Raw genomic sequence first — 21,879 nt, forward strand, 5'->3', positions numbered from 1 at the left:
TATTAAAACGGAATTAATATAATTTTTTTAGATTCATCCATATAAGATTGTTCTTTATATGTAAATATTTTAAAATTAATTGAATACGAAACCTTGCCTTGATTTATTACCGGTGCTACACCGGTTCCCGTTTTATCTGTGAATTGTGATGCCAGTATATATTCACGTTAAATATATTCATGCCTACATAGTATAGTTGTCAAAATGTTATTCAAGTCAGGGCACAGCCTTAAATTTTGTGTGTATTCTTATTTTAAACGTAACTTCTGCTGTAGTTCAATATGTCATGCTGAAAAAAATTCTAGGAGGCAATACGTCAGAAAATTTCTTCATGTCCCAACTATTGCAAATACAGATGCCAATAAATGCCAAAGCCAAAATGTAAATACAGTTTGTCTTAAAAAGTAACATGATACATGTCAATTATTGTTCATTAAAATTGTAACAAAGTAAAAAAAACTTGCAAATTGTATGCCATCAGATATTGGTATACTCTTAATAGCGAGCTCGACGAGTTGGCCCGAAGGGCCTGCTCGCAAAGCGAGCTTTATGGTAACGCGAGTACCTGCTAGATGATGGTTTTGAAAACTTTCTTCCGAAGTACCACATTGACACATCCCAACTTTTCGAATTACAAGATAACAATAAAACCGAGGTATCTTGATAAAAAACGGAAGCGTAGACTGGTGTCCTGCGCACTTACATGGGAACAATTACTTACATGGGAACAATAATAGAAAGGGGGAACCAGAATAAACAGAAGCAGTGTATAAAATACCGATTGACAATTTTAAAAAGGAAAATGTAAAATAAAATTGAACGATTATTTTACGGTAACAGAAAATCAAGCTGGCTTTGAAGCTTTGCTAAATTTTTCATATTATGAAAAAAGGCAAAGCCTCAAAGCGAGCTCAATTTTTTTTACTGTAAAATAGTATAAAATAATCAATCATTTTTATTTCACATTTTCTGTTTTAAAATTGCCATTGGGTATCTTATACACTGCTTCCGTTTATTCTGGTTCCCTGTTATGATATGGTTCCCATAAATATTTGTGCAGGACATCAGTCTACGCTTCCGTTTTCAATCAGAATATAACCTCGGATTTTATCATTATCTTGTAATTCCAAAAGTTGCAATGTATCAGTTCGGTCCATCGGACGAGAGTTTTCAAAACCATCATATCTTCCAGGTACTCGCGTTACGGTAAAGCTCGCTTTGCAACAGGCCCTTTGGGCCATCTCTTCGAGCTCGCTATTACTCTTATTAATGTTGATTATTATAAAATTAAGTACAAATATGACACAATAACTTTATGTGAACTCTTACCATTTACTTTTGGATAGACGTAATGTCAATTTAAAGCAAAACAATTCAATACTTAATAATATTAATAGTATTATCAAATTTATGATGTTGATGTTGAAATATAACACCTAACTTCCTAAGTATTGAATTGTTTTGCTTTAAATTGACATTATCGTCACCTTAGTGCAAAAACTCAATAACTGCATATAGATAAAGAAGCAGATATTGAGTTCTTGCACTAAGGTGACGTTATGTCTATCCAAGTTTTAATACATTGCCCATTTATTTCAGATGTTCCTAAATTCAGATATTATATTCCATACACATGCAGGAGTGTTCACATACCTACCACTTGGGTTACGTGCCCTTGAGAAGCTGACACATTTGATTGACGAGGAGATGCAGGATATTGGGGCACAGAAAATTGCAATGCCAACCTTGATTAAATCTTCATTATGGAAAAAAACAGGTGTTCTTATTAAATATGATAAAAAGAGGTTTTTAACCTTTAACAATCCAGAACTGAGAGTGTTAATATCTAAACCTTAGCTTGTTGGAGTTGAAAATGTTAAGGCCTTGTCACCATAAGAGCTAGGCCAGATTGCACTATATGTAGAATGACCAGGTTCTATACTATTGGTAGCTCGTTTTTTGGAATTTGTTATTGAAATCCCTTTAACTTCAAATGAACTATTCCAAATCAGTTGCTGGCAAATTTATAAAAAATAATCAAAAGGTTAAGGATTGAGAACACCCAGTATTATATATACTAAAGTGAGCTCTGGGGATGAAAAGCTTCCAAGTAAACTTCACATTGTGTCCAGCTCATCTAGGCAAGCATATTTTGAGACTCTTTGTATTTTGCCTTTTAAAATGAAATGTATATTGAGAAGATTGTTTGTGTTAGTGTTTCTTTAAAGGCACACCATAATGTTAAAATAATACCATTTTCATTATTGGTAAACTTTATCAAGTCACCTGACCTGAATTATTTGGCATTGTTATGGTAAAAAGTACTGACTATGCTATAATAAAAAGAACTTTCTCCCTACGTCCTGTTTCCCTTCATCCTGCCATTATAATGTCATATGCTGTGTCAAATTGTAAGATATTTTTACACATTTCTTTTTTAACTATATCTATAATCATATTTTTAGAAATTGTTGCATATAATTTTCTTTTGAACAGAGAGATGGGAAACAGAAGAATTGTTTAAGATTTTAGACAGACACAACAAAGAGTACTGTTTAGGTCCGGTAAGGAACCTTTTTACAATTTTAATATGCTCCCCTTAGGGTAAGCATATAGTTGCCGCTTCCTCCATTCATCCGTCTGTCCCCTTTTCATGTCCAGGCCATAACTCTGAAACAACAAGAGGTATCAACATGAAATTTTGTTGGTAGATAGATCTCAATGAGTAGATGTGCATTGTATAAAGAACTGTAACTCTGCCTTGCTTAGTTTTGGAGTTATTGCCATATGTTCATTTTAACACTTTGAACTTTGTCTGGGACATAATCAGAAACTATAAGAGATATCAACATGAATCTTTGTAGGTAGATAGACATCATAAGGTAGAATTGCAGTGCAAAAGGACCTATGCCTGCCTAATTTAAGAGTTATTGCTCTTTGTTCATTTTTACTCTTTGAACTTTGGGACATAACTCTGAAACCATAAGAGGTATCAATCAACTAGAAACTTTGTAGGAAGATAGATCTCATTAAATTGAAGTGCAGTGCAATTGAAATGTAACTCGGTTATGCCTAATTTTGGATGTTCATTTTTTAGCTCACCTTGCACAAAGTGCAGGTGAGCTTTTAGGATGGCCAACCAAATGGCGTCCGTCGTCAGTCGTCCGTCCACATTTTAAATATTCTAAGGACATCTTCTATGATACCGCAAGGCCAATGTTAATGAAACTTGGCAGGAATACTCTTTGTATGAAGCTCTATCAAGATTGTTCAAAGAATTCCATTTCATGCAGAACTCTGGTTGCCATGGCAACCGAAAGAAAAATCTTTAAATATCTTCTTTTAAACAACCCTAAGAGCTAGAGCTTAGATATTTGACATGAAACATCTTCTACTGAGTGTCTACCAAGTTTGTTCAAATAAAAGCCCTAGGGTCAAAATTGGCCCCGCCCCAGGGGGTCATTGATTTTCCCTATATGCATATAGTAAAAACTTAAAAAATCTTCTTTTAAACAACCCTAAGAGCTAGAGCTAAGATATTTGGCATGAAACATCTTCTAGTGAGTGTCTACCAAGTTTGTTCAAATAAAAGCCCTGGGGTCAAAATTGGCCCCGGCCCGGGGGGTCATTGATTTTCCCTATATGCATAAAGTAAAAAAACTTAAAAAATCTTCTTTTAAAGAACTGTAAAAGCTAGAGCTTAGATATTTGGCATGAAACATCTTCTAGTGAATGTCTACCAAGTTTGTTCAAATAAAAGCCCTGGGGTCAAAATTGGCCCCGCCCCAGGGGGTCATTGATTTTCCCTATATGCATATAGTAAAAACTTAAAAAATCTTCTTTTAAAGAACCCAAAGAGCTAGAGCTAAGATATTTAGCATGAAACATCTTCTAATGAGTGTCTACCAAGTTTGTTCAAATAAAAGCCCTGAGGTCAAAATTGGCCCTGCCCCAGGGGGTCATAGATTTTCCCTATATGCATATAGTAAAAACTTAAAAAATCTTCTTTTAAAGAACTGTAAAAGCTAGAGCTTAGATATTTGGCATGAAATATCTTCTAGTGAGTGTCTACCAAGTTTGTTCAAATAAAAGCCCTGGGGTCAAAATTGGCCCCGCCCCGGGGGGTCATTGATTTTCCCAATATGCATATAGTAAAAACTTAAAAAATCTTCTTTTAAAAACCGTAAGAGCTAGAGCTTAGATATTTGGCATGAAACATCATCTAGTGAATGTCTACCAAGTTTGTGCAAATAAAAGCCCTGGGGTCAAAATTGGCCCCGTCACAGGGGGTCATAGATTTTCCCTATATGCATATAGTAAAAACTTAAAAAATCTTCTTTTAAAGAACCCAAAGAGCTAGAGCTAAGATATTTAGCATGAAACATCTTCTAATGAGTGTCTACCAAGTTTGTTCAAATAAAAGCCCTGGGTCAAAATTGGCCCCGCCCCAGGGGGTCATTGATTTTCCCTATATGCATATAGTAAAAACTTAAAAAATCTTCTTTTAAAGAACTCAAAGAGCTAGAGCTAAGATATTTAGCATGAAACATGTTCTAATGGGTGTCTACCAAGTATGTTCAAATAAAAGCCCTGGGGTCAAAACTGGCCCCGCCCCGGGGGTCATTGATTTTCCTTATATGTGTATAGCAAAAACTTAAAAATCTTCTTTGAAAAATCCCAAATAGCTTGAGTTTAGAACTTTAGATATTATACATGAAACATTTTTAAGTAAATATCTACAAAGTTTGTTCAAATAAAAGCACGGGGGTCAAAACTGGCCCTGCCCCAGGGGTGTCATTGTTTTTAACTATATGTGTATAGTAAAAACTTAAAAAATCTTCTTTTAAAAAACCCAATGAGCTAGAACTTAGATGTTTAGCATGAAACATCTTTTTATGGGTGTCTACCAAGTCTGTTCAAATAAAAGCCCTTGGGTAAAAATTGGCCCGGGGGGGGGGGGGCTATATACAGGTGAGCGACCTCAGGGCCATCATGGCCCTCTTGTTTCACTTTGAACTTTCACCTGGACATAAGTCAATATATTCATATTCAAACATTTAAAAGTTATCTGCATGAAACTTGGAAAATTTGCTTATCACGACAAGGTACCGTTGTTAGACCAGTCATTGAATTTAGCACTGGCCCGGTGGCCCATGGCCAGTGAAAATTAGTTCGAGCCAGTGTAAATTTTAAGAAAATTTAGTTAAATATATAGTAGAATAAATTAAAAACTGGAATTCGGGCCAGTAAATTCAAAATTTTAAATTCAATGACTGTTAGATGAGGGGCATCATTCTGAAAGCAATATTTTTGGAGATTTACATATTTACACTCCTGGCTTAAAAAAGAAATATACATATACACTATGTAAGAATTTCAATTAAGTATCTCAAATATATTTTATGCAACAAAGAAAGTCCACAAATTTTTGGATAACCCCTTGTATATATATCCTTGAAAATTATGGAGATGTACAATGCATTCTTAAGGCTTTCATTTTGAAAAAGGCAAAATATTTTTTTTATGCCACCGCAGCATCTGCATCAGTACATATAGTAAAAACTTAAAATACCTTCTTGTCTGAAGGTACAAGGCTTAGAGCTTTGAAATTTGGTATATGAGAACATCTATAGGTACTCTACCAAAGATGTTCAAATTTTGCCTCTAGCATCAAAATTAGCCCTGCCCGGGGGTCATAGGTTTTCCTTTTATGTATATAGTAAAAACTTAAAAAACCATATTCTCTAAATTGACAAAGGCTAGAGGTTAGATATTTTGCATGAAACATTGTGTAGTGAACCTCTACCAAGATTGTTCAAATTATAGCCCTGGGGTCAAAATTGGCCCTGCCCAGGGGTCATTGATTTTCACTATGTACATAGTAAAAATTTTTAAAAATCTTATTGTCTGAAGGTACTAGGCTTAGAGCTTTGATATTTGGTATAGGATATCATCTATAGGTACTCTGGTGTCAAAATTGGCCCTGCCTGGGGGCGTTGATTTTCATTATGTACACATAGTAAATACAGAAACTAAACAAATGTTTTCTGAATTGGAGAAAGCTACAGCTTAGATATTTGACATGAAATGTTGTTTGGTGGACCTGTATCAAGATTGTTTGAGTTAACTTGTGTCAAAATTTTGCCTTGCCCAAGGGGACAGTGACTATACTTTCTTGTCTATTGATGTACAGCCATAAAATTTGGACTATGTGCACAGTTTAGTTGTAAAATTGAACTTTGATATCAGGTGACCTAGATTTTGATGATGTAACCTACTTTCTTGTCCTTTGATGTGCAGCTATGAAATTTGAATCATGTGCACAGATTAAGATGTAAATTGAACTTTGATATCAGCTGGCCTAGATTTTGACAAAGTGTCATATTTTGTTCTTTGATGTACAGTCATGGAATTTTGGCCATGTGAAATATTACCTTCACCACCAAATTCACTAGACTCAACTGCATTGATAGATTCCTACATAAAGTAATATTTTTTGTACAGTTAAATTATGGTAAGTTTTAATCTGCTATGATTAACATGTTCTCAGCAGTTGGATTTTTAACTCGACTATTCGAAAAGAATAAGTAGAGCTATTGTAGTCACCCGAGCGTCGGTGTCGGCATCGGCGTAACCACTTATGTTATTTTCAAAGTCCATTGACATATGGCTTTGAAGCTTTGCACACTTGTTCACCATTATAACCCCAACCTGAAGACAGGAGGAGGTAACTGTATCAAGCATTTTGACAGAATTCTGCCTCTTTTTCAACTTAGAATTTACATTTAGGTTTGCATACCACCTCAGATATTTTCATATTCTATTGAAACAAGTTGAAATTTTATACTCTTCTTTGAGCTCCAAGGCCTATAACTGTAACATGGCTTTAAAGAAAAAATTTGTCCTTTTGTAACTTAAAAAATTTTACATTATCAAGGCTGTTTAGTATCAAGCACTAAGAATAGCCAAGCGTTGCTGTCCTACCGACAGCTCTTGTTATGTAAAGGTTAAAGTTTATTAGTATGTATTTACAAATTAAAGTGGTCAGGCGCAGCAGTCTGCATGACCAATTTAATTTTGTGAATACTTACTAATGAATTTTAACCAGCTTAGTGATTCAAAATATTTTTTATAAACATTCGATTTACTAGACAGGGCCACAGTTTGCTGATTTACCAAAGTAAATGTGTTACGATTCATTTGAAATACTGCAATCCTATTGGACAAAAAATAATTTCAAACACTAATAGTTGTGTAAACAAAATTACATATGTTTATTTAACTTTCTTCTAGGTCTTTAAGGTATTTCTGCGAATATTTTGTGCTTTAATATTTATGAACTCTTTATATGATTGATTGATTGATTGATCTATTAATAGATTGGTCAATTCAAATGGTTGATTGTTTGATAGATAAGCTGTTACAGCATGTATTCTCTATATTGTTTATATATAGAAAACAAGTGAAACAAATTGAATGAGATTGAGAATATTTTTTTCATTAATTACGAGATATTTTATTGTTTGTGGAATGATTAATGTGATAAAATATAATTATATTTTTTATTCTTGTAGACACATGAAGAGGTAGTCACTTCCATGATTGCAGATTGTGATATTTCATCTAAAATGTTTCCTTTAATGTTGTATCAGGTTTGTAATTGTTGTATTTTATAGTATTTCAGTTGTTTTATTTAACCTTCTTAATGAGAGAGGCAATAATAACTGTTATTCCATTTAAAATGATATATACATGTATACCACTATAGGATGACTGATATATAGTACAAGCATGTGCAAAACTTTGCTATCTGAATAAATGACTGATATAATTATACATGTACCACTAAATAATGACTGATATATACAAGTACCACTAAATAATGACTGATATATACATGTACCACTAAATAATGACTGATATATACATGTACCACTAAATAATGACTGATATATACATGTACCACTAAATAATGACTGATATATACATGTACCACTAAATAATGACTGATAAATGAAATTTTTATTTCTACAATATCTTTAAATAGAAATAAGTGTTTTAAACATCTCTATTTGTTTGTTTGTTATATTAAATCGGTCATAAAACATATTCATTTTGATGCTAGGTAACCACCTCATAATGCTTTCTAATTGATATATGTATAAAATATGATAATCTTCATTTTACATTTATGTTAAACAGATAACAAAAAAGTTCAGAGATGAAAAGCACCCAAAGCATGGTTTACTACGTGGAAGAGAGTTTGAAATGAAAGGTATAATAAACAAGAGTTGCCAGTAGGACAGCATGCTCAACTGTTCTCAGTGTGCTTTATAGAAAATACAAGAGCATGAATTCACAAAGAGGGCATTTTCATTCAAAAAATTAATTTACTAAGTTCAATTAGGGCTATATTTAGTCCAAATTTATGCTAGAGTTATGGGTCTTTGCTATTGACCGACAGTCACACTCTTATAGACATGCAAAGTGCCATGGATTTTGAGTGAATTATGAGAAGACATGCAAAGTTCTATGAATTTCTATTGAAATATGACCTTATAGAAAGTTACAGGAAAGGGAACAAACTATGGGTGCTACATTTATCCGTTTAAACTAGTCCAGTCGGTTTTTAGCTAAAATGGTAAGCATTTTTTCTAATTGAAAAGATATTTTCGGTTTTTCGGTCCTTTCATGTCAAAAAACCTCAGTGAAGTCCCTTTAAAAAAAAATATTTTTTACTGTAATATTTGTTTAAAGAATGTTACTTATTCTGTCAAGATGCCCAATCAAAATGCTATTTCAGAGATTGAAAATCTGTTGTAAAGCCCTCTACTGTGAAAATTCAGATTTACTTTTGGATGATTGTCTATTCAATGTAGTTTTTGCTTTTATATGTTTATATTGATATAATAATGCTTGTTTTTTTTCAGATATGTACACATTTGATTCAAATGAGAAAAACGCTATGAATACGTATTATCTGGTTTGTGATGCATACTGTAGAATATTTGATAGACTTGGTGTCCAGTATATGATGGGTAACATAATTCAGTGTTTTAGGAAAAAGAATAATTTCAGCCATATATTTATAACATAACCTTGATTAGACAATAATGTAAAATTAAATGTTGATTATATATGAACTTTCGGAAGACAAACAATTTACTGAAAGGCCTGTGAATTCTTAAGAATCGAAATAGAAAAATTTGTGATAGTTTATTATTCTAGTTACCTCCCCTTATTTACTCTTCTTTATGTTATCTAGTCATGATGAGGTTTTAGATACATATATTATATTTCAGTTGAAGGAAGCACCGGAAATATTGGCGGGTCCATGTCACATGAGTTCCATATACCAGCATCTGTAGGGGAGGATTCTATATATATGTGCAATGAGTATGATTAACTATTTTGCAATGTTATTTATATAATCATTGTGTAAAAAAAGAATATTTAAGGCATATTGTTCATAATAATAGCTTGTAACCTAATCTTGGTATTTTGTATTGTTCATAATAATAGCTTGTAACCTAATCTTGGTATTTTATATTTGCTTTGAAAAAAAAATCGCATTGTAATATAAAAGTCTGATACATATACTTTCTAGAAGTATAAGACATTTATCTTTTATATATTAGCATATATGATTGCCCGTTCAGATTTTTTTTAAGGCTAAACTCTCTTTGTCCAAATTTCATTATCCATGGCATTGGGAATTATTTTTAGATAAAAAGTAATAAATAAAAAAAAAGTAAATAAAAGTGATAAAAATTTGAGATATTTTCAGGAACCACTCCTATTAACCTTTCATTTATGGTCATTAACTAATAAAGCTGTAACATTTTAACTTTATGTTTTGATGTGCCTTGAATGAGTTCTACCTATCATATACATTTTCCAGGTCAAAATGTCAAAGGGCTGATCACTGAGACCTTTTATAACAAAACATAAAACTGTCCATTTAAGTATATGTGATGCATTGATCTACTTTAAACAGATGCACCTTAACATGTACCTGTCACACACATTTTCAGGTCAAATTGTCAAGGTCACTGGGACCAGAAATAGCAGAATATAAAACTGGACATAATCAAAATGCATTGACAAAGAAAATTCATACTTTCTATGTAGCTTTCCCTCAATGAGTCCTGCCCATGAAATTCATTTTTGGTAAGGAGGTCAAGGTCACTGATATTGAGCACTTCAGATTCGGAACATATGTTCATTTTAAAATTTTGCGCTATTTCTAAAGGGCTGGTTACACTCTAACTTGTTTTTGCAAAGTTATGCACTGACCAATGCTTGGTGCGAACATAATGATCTAAAGAATATCTTTATCATTGGTATATCATCATGCTTGTTTTTAATGAAACCTTTTCCAGGAAGAAGGACATAGAATACTCTTAAACAGAAGCATTTACTTCCATAAGATATCATATGTAATCAATAATTGTTTATTCAAATTATTTGTGCCGAGGAATGGTCCACCCACTCTAGTATCACCAGTATATCATGATTACTTATTTTACAACAACCTGAAACCATTATGTATGACAGAGTTTTGCCCCTTTTGGGGACATAATAAGCTTATTAGGCCTTGCCTACTATTTTGTGACAATGGCACTTGTGTTTGCAATATATTGTTTATAATACATATAAGTATATACAGCATTATTATTTTACCATTACAGATGTGGTTTTGGAACAAATAAAGAATTGATAAGTAAGTGTAAATATATTAAATGTCATACATGTGACAAATGAAATGGGCCAAATCTCGATTTTCAGCTGGATTTTGAGGCTAAAAACTGGATTTTTTTATTGACTCGAATTTAAATGCGTGTTTGGCACATTTGGTTCAAAGAATCTATATTAGCCTCAAAATCATTAAATGATTATACTTTTTATGATTTTTTTGTTGATCAATATTACTTTATTTCACCAAAAAAATAAATAAATAGATAAATAAATAAGTGTAGTCATACAGGCTATTTCTGAAACAGACACATTTTCACATTTCATTATATCTGTCTTTTTAGTCATACAATAATTGGCTAATAATTTAAAACACAAGCTATTTGAAGAGGTGCAACAACTATTCATGAACTTAAGACTCTGACAGTTAAATCACGTAATGTAAGTAGAGGACTCAAAATAAATGCAAGAATCGTTCCGTTAATTAAATCCACATTATTGCCTTGATGATTGTGTAATTCCTAAACAAAACAAAAAAAATACCCACTAAAAATAGGTTAATTAGACATGGTTTTGCCGCATCTCAAACAGATTTTTGAATGACCTACTTTAATTTAAATGATTCTCCTTTAATCTTTATCAGTGCGGCACTAATCAAAGAAAATCAAAGGTTGAGCCGAATTCATACCTGTAAATTTACAGGGTCGTTTTGATGACGTAGCGTGTAATACCTACTGCCAAATTATAAAAGAGGTCAATTGACTGACACACGACACATGTTAAGTTAAACATGTGAGAATTACTTTGGTTGATGGAACTGTTTATTACCTCACCTTACTGTCAATTAGCGACTCAACATTTAATCCACTGTAATTTAGGATATGGACAGTTAACAATCAATGCCCGGAGGCACGGTTTACATTTTAGATACAGGTGCTGTGCTTGATTTTTTTATGTTGATTTTTTTTTAAATATCGGGAATTCAAGCTGTTATATTGGGAATCGGGATCAGTGTCGAAATATCGGGATTTTTTTTAATCCCGCCGGGATATCACATGTATGAACTGTATGATTATTTAATCGGTTCCTATTTTTCCAAATCTTTGCAAAATATATGTTTATAAAAAAATTTACTGGCTTTAGTTATCAGAGAAACATTTTAACTACTCTTCTAGCATTTGAAAACATTACTAGTACTGAAGGCCTTTTATTGTATTTATAATTATAGTAATTTGGGTAGGTGGACACTGGTATGTGACAAATATAAAATGAGTGTCATGTTTCACAGTGTACCATATAAGAGCAGATACATTTGCCTAGAAGTAATACTACTACAAACTCAGTGTTGCTAGTTTGATCCCCTGCTTCTCCAACTAAGTGTCAGCAATGCTTGTTTCTGATATGACTTTAAAAACTGAGGTCTCATGTAATGGACCTTGACAGTTTGTTTGTTAAAGAATTCAACTTGTCTTCTGTAATCAGGTATCAAACCTGAACAGTAAAATTGAATAACTGTAAATTGTTTGAGTTTAGTAATTTCTATATAAGCTGAACTAATGTAAAAAATTATTAACAATATGTTTTTCACCAATTCTAGTTTTTTGATGGCAGCACATATACATCACACACATACAGCATATAATTTTATTGATCTTTATTTACCAGGTGAGGAGACATTAGAGAAAGAAGATGTTGCTTGTTCTAAATGTGAAGCTAAAATGACAAAATTCTCAGGAATAGAGGCAAGTGCATCTTGTAAGAGTTAGTTTACCATTTTCTGTATTGTACACCTGTGATATTGTGATAAATACTAAACTACTACCCACTACTTGTGCTAATGCTTTCAAATTCACACATATTTTCAGTTGCATGAAAAGATATCCTGGACAAAATAACATAGGTCCCACTAAGTCTTGTTTTTTGTTAAAATTTATTTCAGCAAAGTTTTATTATTTTGAAATTTGATTAAACGCCTATTTCTACGTATAAAACATATTCAGTGGCGTTGTACAATATCTAAAAGACATTAACAAAAGTAAATTAAAATACACATCATTATATATTGACATAATTGATAAAAGGAATAAGAGAGATTTCGTGGAACAACATACATATACATACATACATATACAAATATCACACATATACAGACACACAAATATCTCCCTCTATCTTTCGGTCTCTAAATTTTTGTTAAATTCTTTTGAATTTAAGTGTCATTCGAACAATATATACCCAATTGTTTTTGAACTTCCAACTACTATCCAATGTCAGCACTGCGGTATACCGTACCCCGGATATTGCTCGATATAATGAGGACTTTCATCCCATTTCGCGACCTTGAACCAGGAAAGAAGGTAAGTTCAGTGACGATATTTAGTCATTTTGAATTGGTTTGATATAAAATTTATAGAAAAACAAATACTTTGATAATTTCTCTAGTTGCTGAAAACCCAAAAATGTTGAGAAATAGCTTTGAAATGTAATTAGGAGGTAAAATTCGTCTCTTTGCTCACATGATAAATGAGCTCGGATCAGTCAAATTTGATGTTTTTGTGCATATACTTCCTTAAAAGAAAAACTTGAATCGAGTGAAATGTGATAATGATGATAATGTTTATGGTGTAAATGTTCAATCAACAATAGAATCTCAGATGACAGTGCATTTTGAGAATAAATACACATGTCAGTGTACCGAGTATTGCATTGGAGTTGCCCGCCGGTGTCACGAGTATTGCTTTTTAGTGTAACGAGTATTGTTAATCAATATAGAGTAAATGCAAGTAGTAAACACAGAGTATTTACTACATTTAATTTTAAATATTCCTTATTGTGTATACTTATTTACACTATATGTGCAGAATATGCAGAGTTCGGAGGTACTTTACTGAAAACATCTGTGAATAATCCAGATTTTCATTCCTGCTCATGAAAAATCTCAGTCGAACAAACTGCAATTTTCTGTGTTTAAAAAGTTCTTGTTGCTATCGAAGGATCAACCTTTCCAGAATTTGTCAATAATTATTGCATATCTTACTTTAAATAATAAAAAAATGCATCCAAAGTGCATTAATGCTGCCTCAAGATTGTCAATATTAGACGATATTGAGCAAGTGTGCCAATATCTAATAAACCGACTTCCTACTATGCCAAAAATCCATATAAAGGTAACTTTCGATCATTTTGTACATACACTCTAGCAACGTCAGACAGTCTGCAGGTGAAATTTGTTGCGTCATTAGCAATGAGTTACCGTATGACTGCCGAGCGGGTACAGCTCAAAAACCGTGTAATGGATTTTGATTAGAGTATGATAAAGGGCAGCAGAGGCAATAAAAGGTTTATGTTCCATATAACCTTTTTACCTCATAAAAGCATGCCTTGAAGGCTTTACACCCCACCACTTTTGAGGCCTCAAATAGTTTAAAACATGCGCTATTTAGAAATTTTGTGTTTGAGAAATGTTGTTCAAAAGAGTGATCACTTTTTCAGCGTCAGCCCCCCCCCCCCATTAAAAAGGTACATCAAGGGGGTGTCACAGGGGGGATGGGCCCCCTTCTGTTTGGGTGTTTGAAGTGGGGCAGTAGCCAATCTAATCGCCGAAAAGATTTGGGACTTGTGTGTGGGGGGGGGCTAAAATGGCCTCAGGTCGATTAAAACGTACCGTGTAATCAACGCCGAAAAGCTTAGACTATATCTCAATCAATTGAGAAGTTGCTGCACCTTGAAATCAGTTTTGATGGGGAAAAACAACGCAAAATAGAGATTTTTGGCAATTTTGAGACGTCCCCCGTTGACATGGTAACCGGAAATTTAAAATTGAGCCTGCTATTCCACAGGCTATGGTCCAGCCAACATTTTTGCCCAGTTTGATCAGTATTAAAACATTTGTTTATAGTTTCATAGCAGTTTGAACTTGTAACAAATGGCTTAAATCAATTAAAACAGGCTTTTTCGCAATATGCTCATGCAGTAAAAGGTTAAGACCCTACCGGCATAAGCCCTCGGGCCAATATTTTACTAATTGTGTCGATATGTTTCTTAAAGCAAACTTGCCCTGTAAAAATCTATTATTAATGTAATCTAAATATTTTTTTTTTTCTCCTTTTTTTCAGAGATGGGTCTCCTTGATCACAGTTTCTTGAGACATGTATTTAAAGATTTTTATCATCAATTTTGATGGTTCTACCCTGCTCCCGACCCTGCTTCCGACCCTGCACACATTTTATTTCATCCATAGTGTGATTTTCAATCAAATGGGAAATTAAATATCTGTATTTGCCCGTAGGAAAAGAACAGTAATAACACTGAAAATGCATTGTTGAATCTGAATATTTGAATGAATATCATATAAACAGTACATTATTAGTAAAATGAAATGGAATCGATAAACAGTCGTGAAAATTAGACAAAAAAAATTGATTTTCCATACTAATGTGCTAATTCTGTTTTGCAATACTCTGTACACTAAAGTTGGGCTATTTTGCAATACACTGTACACTTAAAATTAATACTCGGTACACTTTCTTGTATCTTTTTTTGGCCTGTATCTTTTTGTACTTTCACACTTTTTTCCTGAAATTTGGTCAAAGCATACTTGGATTGTCAATAAAAAAAATGCTCGATTCAATTTTTTTTACACTGGTAATATAATAATTTCTAACGATTTTACAGTATCGCGGTCAGTATTTTCCAGTGATCAGCGGATCATTTAGGGGTAGTTTAATCAATTTTACAGACACCTGTAATACTTTTACGTCTTTTAGAGCTACAAAAATACCTATAGATATATAAAACCATTTGAGATAAATGAAATGGCCATTAGTTTGGAAAATATCGTCTCTGAACTTACCTTAGTGCCCCGTTCAAAGTCGCGAAATGGGATGAAAGTCCTCATAATAGCGAGCAATATCCGCTGTACGGTATACCGCAGTGGTCAGTGACTCTGACAAAAATGATTCATTTTGCAAAAGTGTTACTTGTTATGAAATAGTTTAAGAGGACATGCTAGGCAGTGCACATTTTCATGTCGATAAGTTATATAATGTTATAATTTAATACTATAACTGTAGGTTGGCCATGCGTTTCTTTTGGGAACAAAATATTCAGACATTCTCGAAGCAACATTTCAGGATGGAAATAAAAACAGGTAAGGTTTTAAGCTTGACTATTACATTTATATAATATGGAGAGCTGTTTTTTTTCACCAAGGCATTGGTATCTGTGACTCACTTTAACACAGTCACACTTTGACACAGTTGCAAGACAAGGGACATTATTCTGAATGCTTTACTTTTATAGTTATACCCCTTTTTGTGCTGCCTTGTACAGAGTAGCTGTGACATATTGAGATCATTTCTCCATGGTCTATCCGCACTACCGAATAGGGATAGGGGGCCATCTTACAGTAAACACAACAAAAGAGAACAATAGCGTTCATTCCGTAACAATAAAATATAGGTGGTTGACAGCTCTTTATTTAACAAAAGCCAATAAAAAGAGAAACAGCTCCGTATTCCATTTTGAGCATCTGTCTGTCATAAAACTTGTCTAGACTACTCAAGAACTACTGGTGCAGTTTTATCCAAACTTCAGAGTATAATTCTTTTAATTGTCTTTTTCATATCTTTCTGTTATATGTGCCCTATCAGATCTTTGTATCTGAATTCAGATTTTATGTTTTTATGCTTTTGTAACTCAGTGGAGTTCCTTTAATAAAATGTATCCATTTAATAGAGTTTTATTTTTTTCAGATCTCTACAGATGGGATGTTATGGTTTAGGTGTAAGCAGGATTTTACAAGCCAGTGTAGAAGTATTAAGTAAAGATGAAAACATAAGATGGCCATCATTGATAGCACCTTTTCAAGTTTGCATTATCCCCCAAATGGTTGGTATACATTTAATTGTTGATAATTATGATTCCTTCAAAAAAACAAAAAACAGATACAGTTAAAACTACAAAATCACTTACCTTGATAAGCATGGCATTTACTGAACACAAGTTTTAGGAATTTCTTTTGTCATTTGTTTACTGTATAAGTGTTTGATTTTGCATCGTGTCGTACCGCCCCCGTGGTCGAGGGGTTAGAGTCGATGACTTCTAATCCAGTTACCTCTCTGGCGTGGGTTCGATCTCCGGGAGATGCTTTGGTAGTTTAGCGCGGAGGAAGGTTGTCTAGTACTGGTGTAACTCTCAAGGAACGATGGTTAGGAAACTACTCGCCTATATGACTGAAATAATGTTGGATAAAGGCGTAAAATGAAACAAACAAACAAACAAAAGCATCGTGTCGTGAAAATATTTACGAATTTTGCAAATCAAAATAATTCACAAATAGTTGAGCCCACAAAAGTTCCATCAATTTTAGTAAAGTTTTCGGTAGCTGTTCATCATTTTACCATTACACTGCTGCACCTGTTACAATAACATGATTATATGTTCATTTAATATTTCATACTATGAAATAATAATGAAAAAGGTTCATTATAAATTGTCAAACTGAACATTTACATAATATTTCTAAAGAAACAGAACAGAAATTTTAAACAACTGTCATACTTTATTAAACATATTCCACTGAATTGACTTTTTCATAGATATTAAACAAAAGCTGTTAGTATGCTAATTTTCGCAAATATTTCTGCACGCAAAATGTCCGTTTCTGCACATTCGCAAATTTTTGTGACATAAAAATAGTCACTTATACAGTACTTTATAAAAGACAACAACCTGCTTTATGCCGCCAACAGCCAAGAGTTTCATTCCTAAATCATGCTAAATGACAAAAAAAACAGTGCAATAGATGCCACATTGAGTTGCCAATCTGATATATTTATATAGTTCTAGGATATCTCATTTTTTTAGCTCACCTGACCACGAAGGGGTCAAGGTGAGGTATAGTGATGGGGCTATCTTCGGCGTCCGTCATCGTGCGTCGTTTGTCGTCAACAATTAGGTTGTTAACAGTCTAGCAGTCACAGATTTGATTGGATCATTGTCAAACTTTGTCAGAATGTTTGTCTCAATGAAATACAGATGGGTCATCTCCAGTCAAAAACTAGGTCACAGAAGCTAAAAATAGCAGAAGCTAAAAATAGAAAAATCTTTATAACACTATAGTGGCTGCAGTTTTGATCCAAATATCCTGGAAATTTGTCAGAAAGGTTGTTTTGATGATTTTCAGGTCAAGTTTGAATGTGGGTTGTCTCCAGCCAAAAATTAGGTCACATTGTCCAAATTTGTCACATTTTTAACACACTAGAGGTGACATTTTTGACTCAATTGTCATCAAACTTGGCCAGGATGCTTGTCTATGACATTGCTTGGATGCGGTTGATGGGTCAGGGGAGCGATCCAGGGTCATCATGGCCCTCTTGTTTTATTTTTTGCCGAGTTTTATTTTGCATCAACACAGTATTGACAGGTATAGTGTGATATGCATGTACTTTAGAATAATTTAGAATAGCAAATTTGTCAAGATTCTTCCCCTTTTTAGCTCACCTGTCACAAAGTGACAGGGTGAGCTTTTGTGATCGCTTTTCGTCCGGCGTCCGTCCGTCCGTCCGTCATCCGTCCGTAAACTTTTGCTTTAAATGACATCTCCTCATAAACCACTGAGTCAATTTCATCCAAACTTCACAGGAATGTTCCTTTGGTGGTCACCTTTAAAAATTGTTCAAAGAATTTAATTCCAAGCAGAACTCTTGTTGCCATGGCAACCGAAAGAAAAATCTTTAAATATCTTCTTTTAAACAACCCTAAGAGCTAGAGCTTAGATATTTGGCATGAAACATCTTCTAATGAGTGTCTACCAAGTTTGTTCAAATAAAAGCCCTGGGGTCAAAATTGGCCCCGCCCCGGGGGGTCATTGATTTTCCCTATATGCATATAGTTAAAACTTAAAAAATCTTCTTTTAAAGAACTGTAAGAGCTAGAGCTAAGATATTTGGCATGGAACATCTTCTAGTGAGTGTCTACCAAGTTTGTTCAAATAAAAGCCCTGGGGTCAAAATTGGCCCCGCCCCGGGGGTCATTGATTTTCCCTATATGCATATAGTAAACACTTAAAAAATCTTCTTTTAAAGAACTGTAAGAGCTAGAGCTGAGATATTTAGCATGAAACATCTTCTAGTGAATGTCTACCAAGTTTGTTCAAATAAAAGCCCTGGGGTCAAAATTGGCCCCGCCCCAGGGGGTCATTGATTTTCCCTATATGCATAAAGTAAAAACTTAAAAAATCTTCTTTTAAAGAACCCAAAGAGCTAGAGCTTAGATATTTGGCATGAAACATCTTCTAGTGAATGTCTACCAAGTTTGTTCAAATAAAAGCCCTGGGGTCAAAATTGGCCCCGCCCTGGGGGGTAATTGATTTTCCCTATATGCATATAGTAAAAACTTAAAAAATCTTCTTTTAAAGAACCATAAGAGCTAGAGCTTAGATATTTGGCACAAAACATCTTCTAGTAAATGTCTACCAAGTTTGTTTAAATAAAAGCCCTGGGGTCAAAATTGGCTCCGCCCCAGGGGGTCATTGATTTTCCCTATATGCATATAGTAAAAACTTAAAAAATCTTCTTTTAAAGAACTGTAAGAGCTAGAGCTTAGATATTTGGCATGAAACATCTTCTAGTGAATGTCTACCAAGTTTGTTCAAATAAAAGCCCTGGGGTCCAAATTGGCCCCGCCCCAGGGGGTCATTGATTTTCCTTATATGCATATAGTAAAAACTTATAAAATCTTCTTTTAAAGAACCCAAAGAGCTAGAGCTAAGATATTTAGCATGAGACATGTTCTAATGGGTGTCTACCAAGTATGTTCAAATAAAAGCCCTGGGGTCAAAACTGGCCCCGCCCCGGGGTCATTGATTTTCCTTATATACATAGCAAAAACTTAAAAATCTTCTTTGAAAAAACCCAAATAACTAGAGTTTAGATATTAAGCATGAAACATCTTTAAGTAAATATCTACAAAGTTTGTTCAAATAAAAGCCCAGGGGTCAAAACTGGCCCTGCCCAAGGGGTGTCATTGTTTTTAACTATATGTGTATAGTAAAAACTTAAAAAATCTTCTTTTAAAAAAACCCAATGAGCTAGAACTTAGATATTTTGCATGAAACATCTTCTTATGGGTGTCTACCAAGTCTGTTCAAATAAACAAATAAAAGCCCTTGGGTGAAAATTGGGCCGGGGGGGGGGCTATATACAGGTGAGCGACCTCAGGGCCATCATGGCCCTCTTGTTTAGGTTATTTCTGATGTTTGCACTATGTTTGTTTTGTTTTCAGGGAGGTTATGGAGGTGAAAAATTTACCCAGGTAGCAGATGAATTGAGTGATGTATTGACAAAACTACCTAACCTAAAAAATGAAGTGGTAATCGATGACCGTGTCAAATTAACGGTAGGAAACCGGATGTTTGCAGCTATGAAACATGGTTATCCATATATTGTTGTTGTTGGCAAAAAGGTGGGTGAATTCTATTATCCCTTAATCTGCTAAGTTTATATATTGCACTTATTCTGCTTTGAATTTGGGATTGTCTGTTAAAATTTCATTGAGGAATTTTAATAACAAAACAGAAAAATTGAGCTGCCAACAGAATAGAGCTGGGTCAGACTGCACAGATCTGCAAGCTGGCCTGGGTTTATTCTGGTGGCAAGGGCTAAATATTTTTGATAACAGGAGAGTAATGGTCAAGTATTTATATGATGCAGTTTTATGATTTTCATTTGAAGAAGTATCATGCCTACTCAATGACTACTATCTTTAGAAACATACATAATTTTCTTCAATCTTCAAATAAAGTGTGTATGTCAAGTAGCCGAGTGATTAATGCATCAGACTACCTATCTAATGGGTTCCAACCCAGTCAGGGGCAAATTGTTGTTTCTTTGAGCAATAATATTTTACACTGCTTGCTCAGTAATGGTTGGTTCCAGGAACAGATTCAAAATGTGTGTCTATTAGCTTGTAGCTTCATGCAGAATGAAAATAAAATAAATTCTGCATAAACTAAAGTGCTAAAGTGTGTAACCTTATTAAAACAACTCCTTCGACCTCTGAAACCTCTTTGTTAAATGTGATGAAACTTGCCTGGAATGGTCCTGGCATGAATCTCTACCAAAAATTGTTTTTATGATTCTGTTGTATTGAATATCTGGATCAGAGGGGCTAACACCAGATTTTAAAAGTGAAATCTTTAAAGGGTTGTCTGTGGTGGAGTGGTAAAGGTGGTTGACTGCAGTGTTAATACTTATTTTTTTCTTCTTTTGTTTTCAGTGCCTTGTTGAACCAAAATTGTATGAAGTTATAGACACAATCACAGACAACACAGTGTTCATGACATTAGAACAAGTTATTGAAAAATTTAAACTGATACAAACTATATGAATTAAACACAATGTACCTATTATAATTGGAAATATTAAGATGATTGAGTGAAAAGAGTGACCTTCTTTTGTGATGCAAATAAATTATTCTGGAACTGTATTATAAATGGTGGAAAGTAATGGAAATTAAGATCTTTAAGGAGAGTTGTCTGAAGTGAATATGGAGAAGTGAAATCCATAGCCCATACAGATTAATAAAATCATAATATTAAGTCACAGTATATCCAGTGTACAGTATAATTGATTGTTTTAGTAATTATATGTCCAACTCACATCTATATAGAACGTTGTACCATTCTGTCCTCTGGTGACTGCTTGAGGGCCAATGGCACCCTTGTTGATTTTGGGGTCAGTCTTTGAGGTCACTGTGGCCATGAACACAAAAAGCTTGTTTGACTTATAACTATAGAAACCTTTGGCCTACAGTCATAAGAATTGTTTGGGAAGTAGATGACTACATGTATTAATTTTAACCTACATTCTTAAGATTTGTTGTCAAGATTGGTCATGACTAGAAGATGAATTTTGGGGACATAACTTTTTGGTTTTCATTATGGAAGACATACATATTTTACAAACATTTCCTGTTAGTAGATGGTTTTTATATCTAAAATATTTTAATATAAAGGAAAAAAGAACTGGTATGTTTTGTTTTGATTAATTATCCCTGCAGAAATAATAGGAAAGGTGGTTAATGAAAATAATTCTGTGCATTGTCCTGTCCATCTAGATTCATATTTAAGAATCTACTCTCTACTTATGTTATGGCCCTATATAAATATGAAATAGGCATTTT

At 33.6% G+C, this 21,879-nt stretch overlaps 1 protein-coding gene across 1 annotated transcript; it reads left to right on the forward strand.

Moving 5' to 3' along the window:
* The first annotated feature begins 177 nt into the window (after positions 1-177).
* LOC132713039 (probable proline--tRNA ligase, mitochondrial) lies at positions 178-21,723 on the forward strand. Its single transcript, XM_060695483.1, has 13 exons — positions 178-381; positions 1,600-1,777; positions 2,497-2,564; positions 7,575-7,652; positions 8,203-8,275; positions 8,931-9,038; positions 9,303-9,396; positions 10,692-10,723; positions 12,361-12,437; positions 15,768-15,844; positions 16,449-16,584; positions 19,981-20,160; positions 20,974-21,723. Exons 1-13 carry the CDS (start codon positions 205-207, stop codon positions 21,082-21,084), a joined length of 1,389 nt encoding a protein of 462 aa, XP_060551466.1. The 5' UTR covers positions 178-204; the 3' UTR covers positions 21,085-21,723.
* Positions 21,724-21,879: the final 156 nt, after the last annotated feature.

Source organism: Ruditapes philippinarum, unplaced genomic scaffold (genome assembly GCF_026571515.1).
Source record: "Ruditapes philippinarum isolate M1 unplaced genomic scaffold, ASM2657151v2 ctg248_1_1_1_1, whole genome shotgun sequence".
Classification (NCBI taxonomy): Eukaryota; Metazoa; Mollusca; class Bivalvia; order Venerida; family Veneridae; genus Ruditapes; species Ruditapes philippinarum.

Bases quoted from the DNA above. Each gene is read 5' to 3' on its own strand.
- LOC132713039 (XM_060695483.1), top strand. From the start codon at position 205: ATGTTATTCAAGTCAGGGCACAGCCTTAAATTTTGTGTGTATTCTTAT. The intron at 9,397-10,691 runs GTATGATTAACT...TTACCATTACAG, and splicing joins TCTATATATATGTGCAATGA to ATGTGGTTTTGGAACAAATA. The intron at 20,161-20,973 runs GTGGGTGAATTC...TTTTGTTTTCAG, and splicing joins TTGTTGTTGTTGGCAAAAAG to TGCCTTGTTGAACCAAAATT.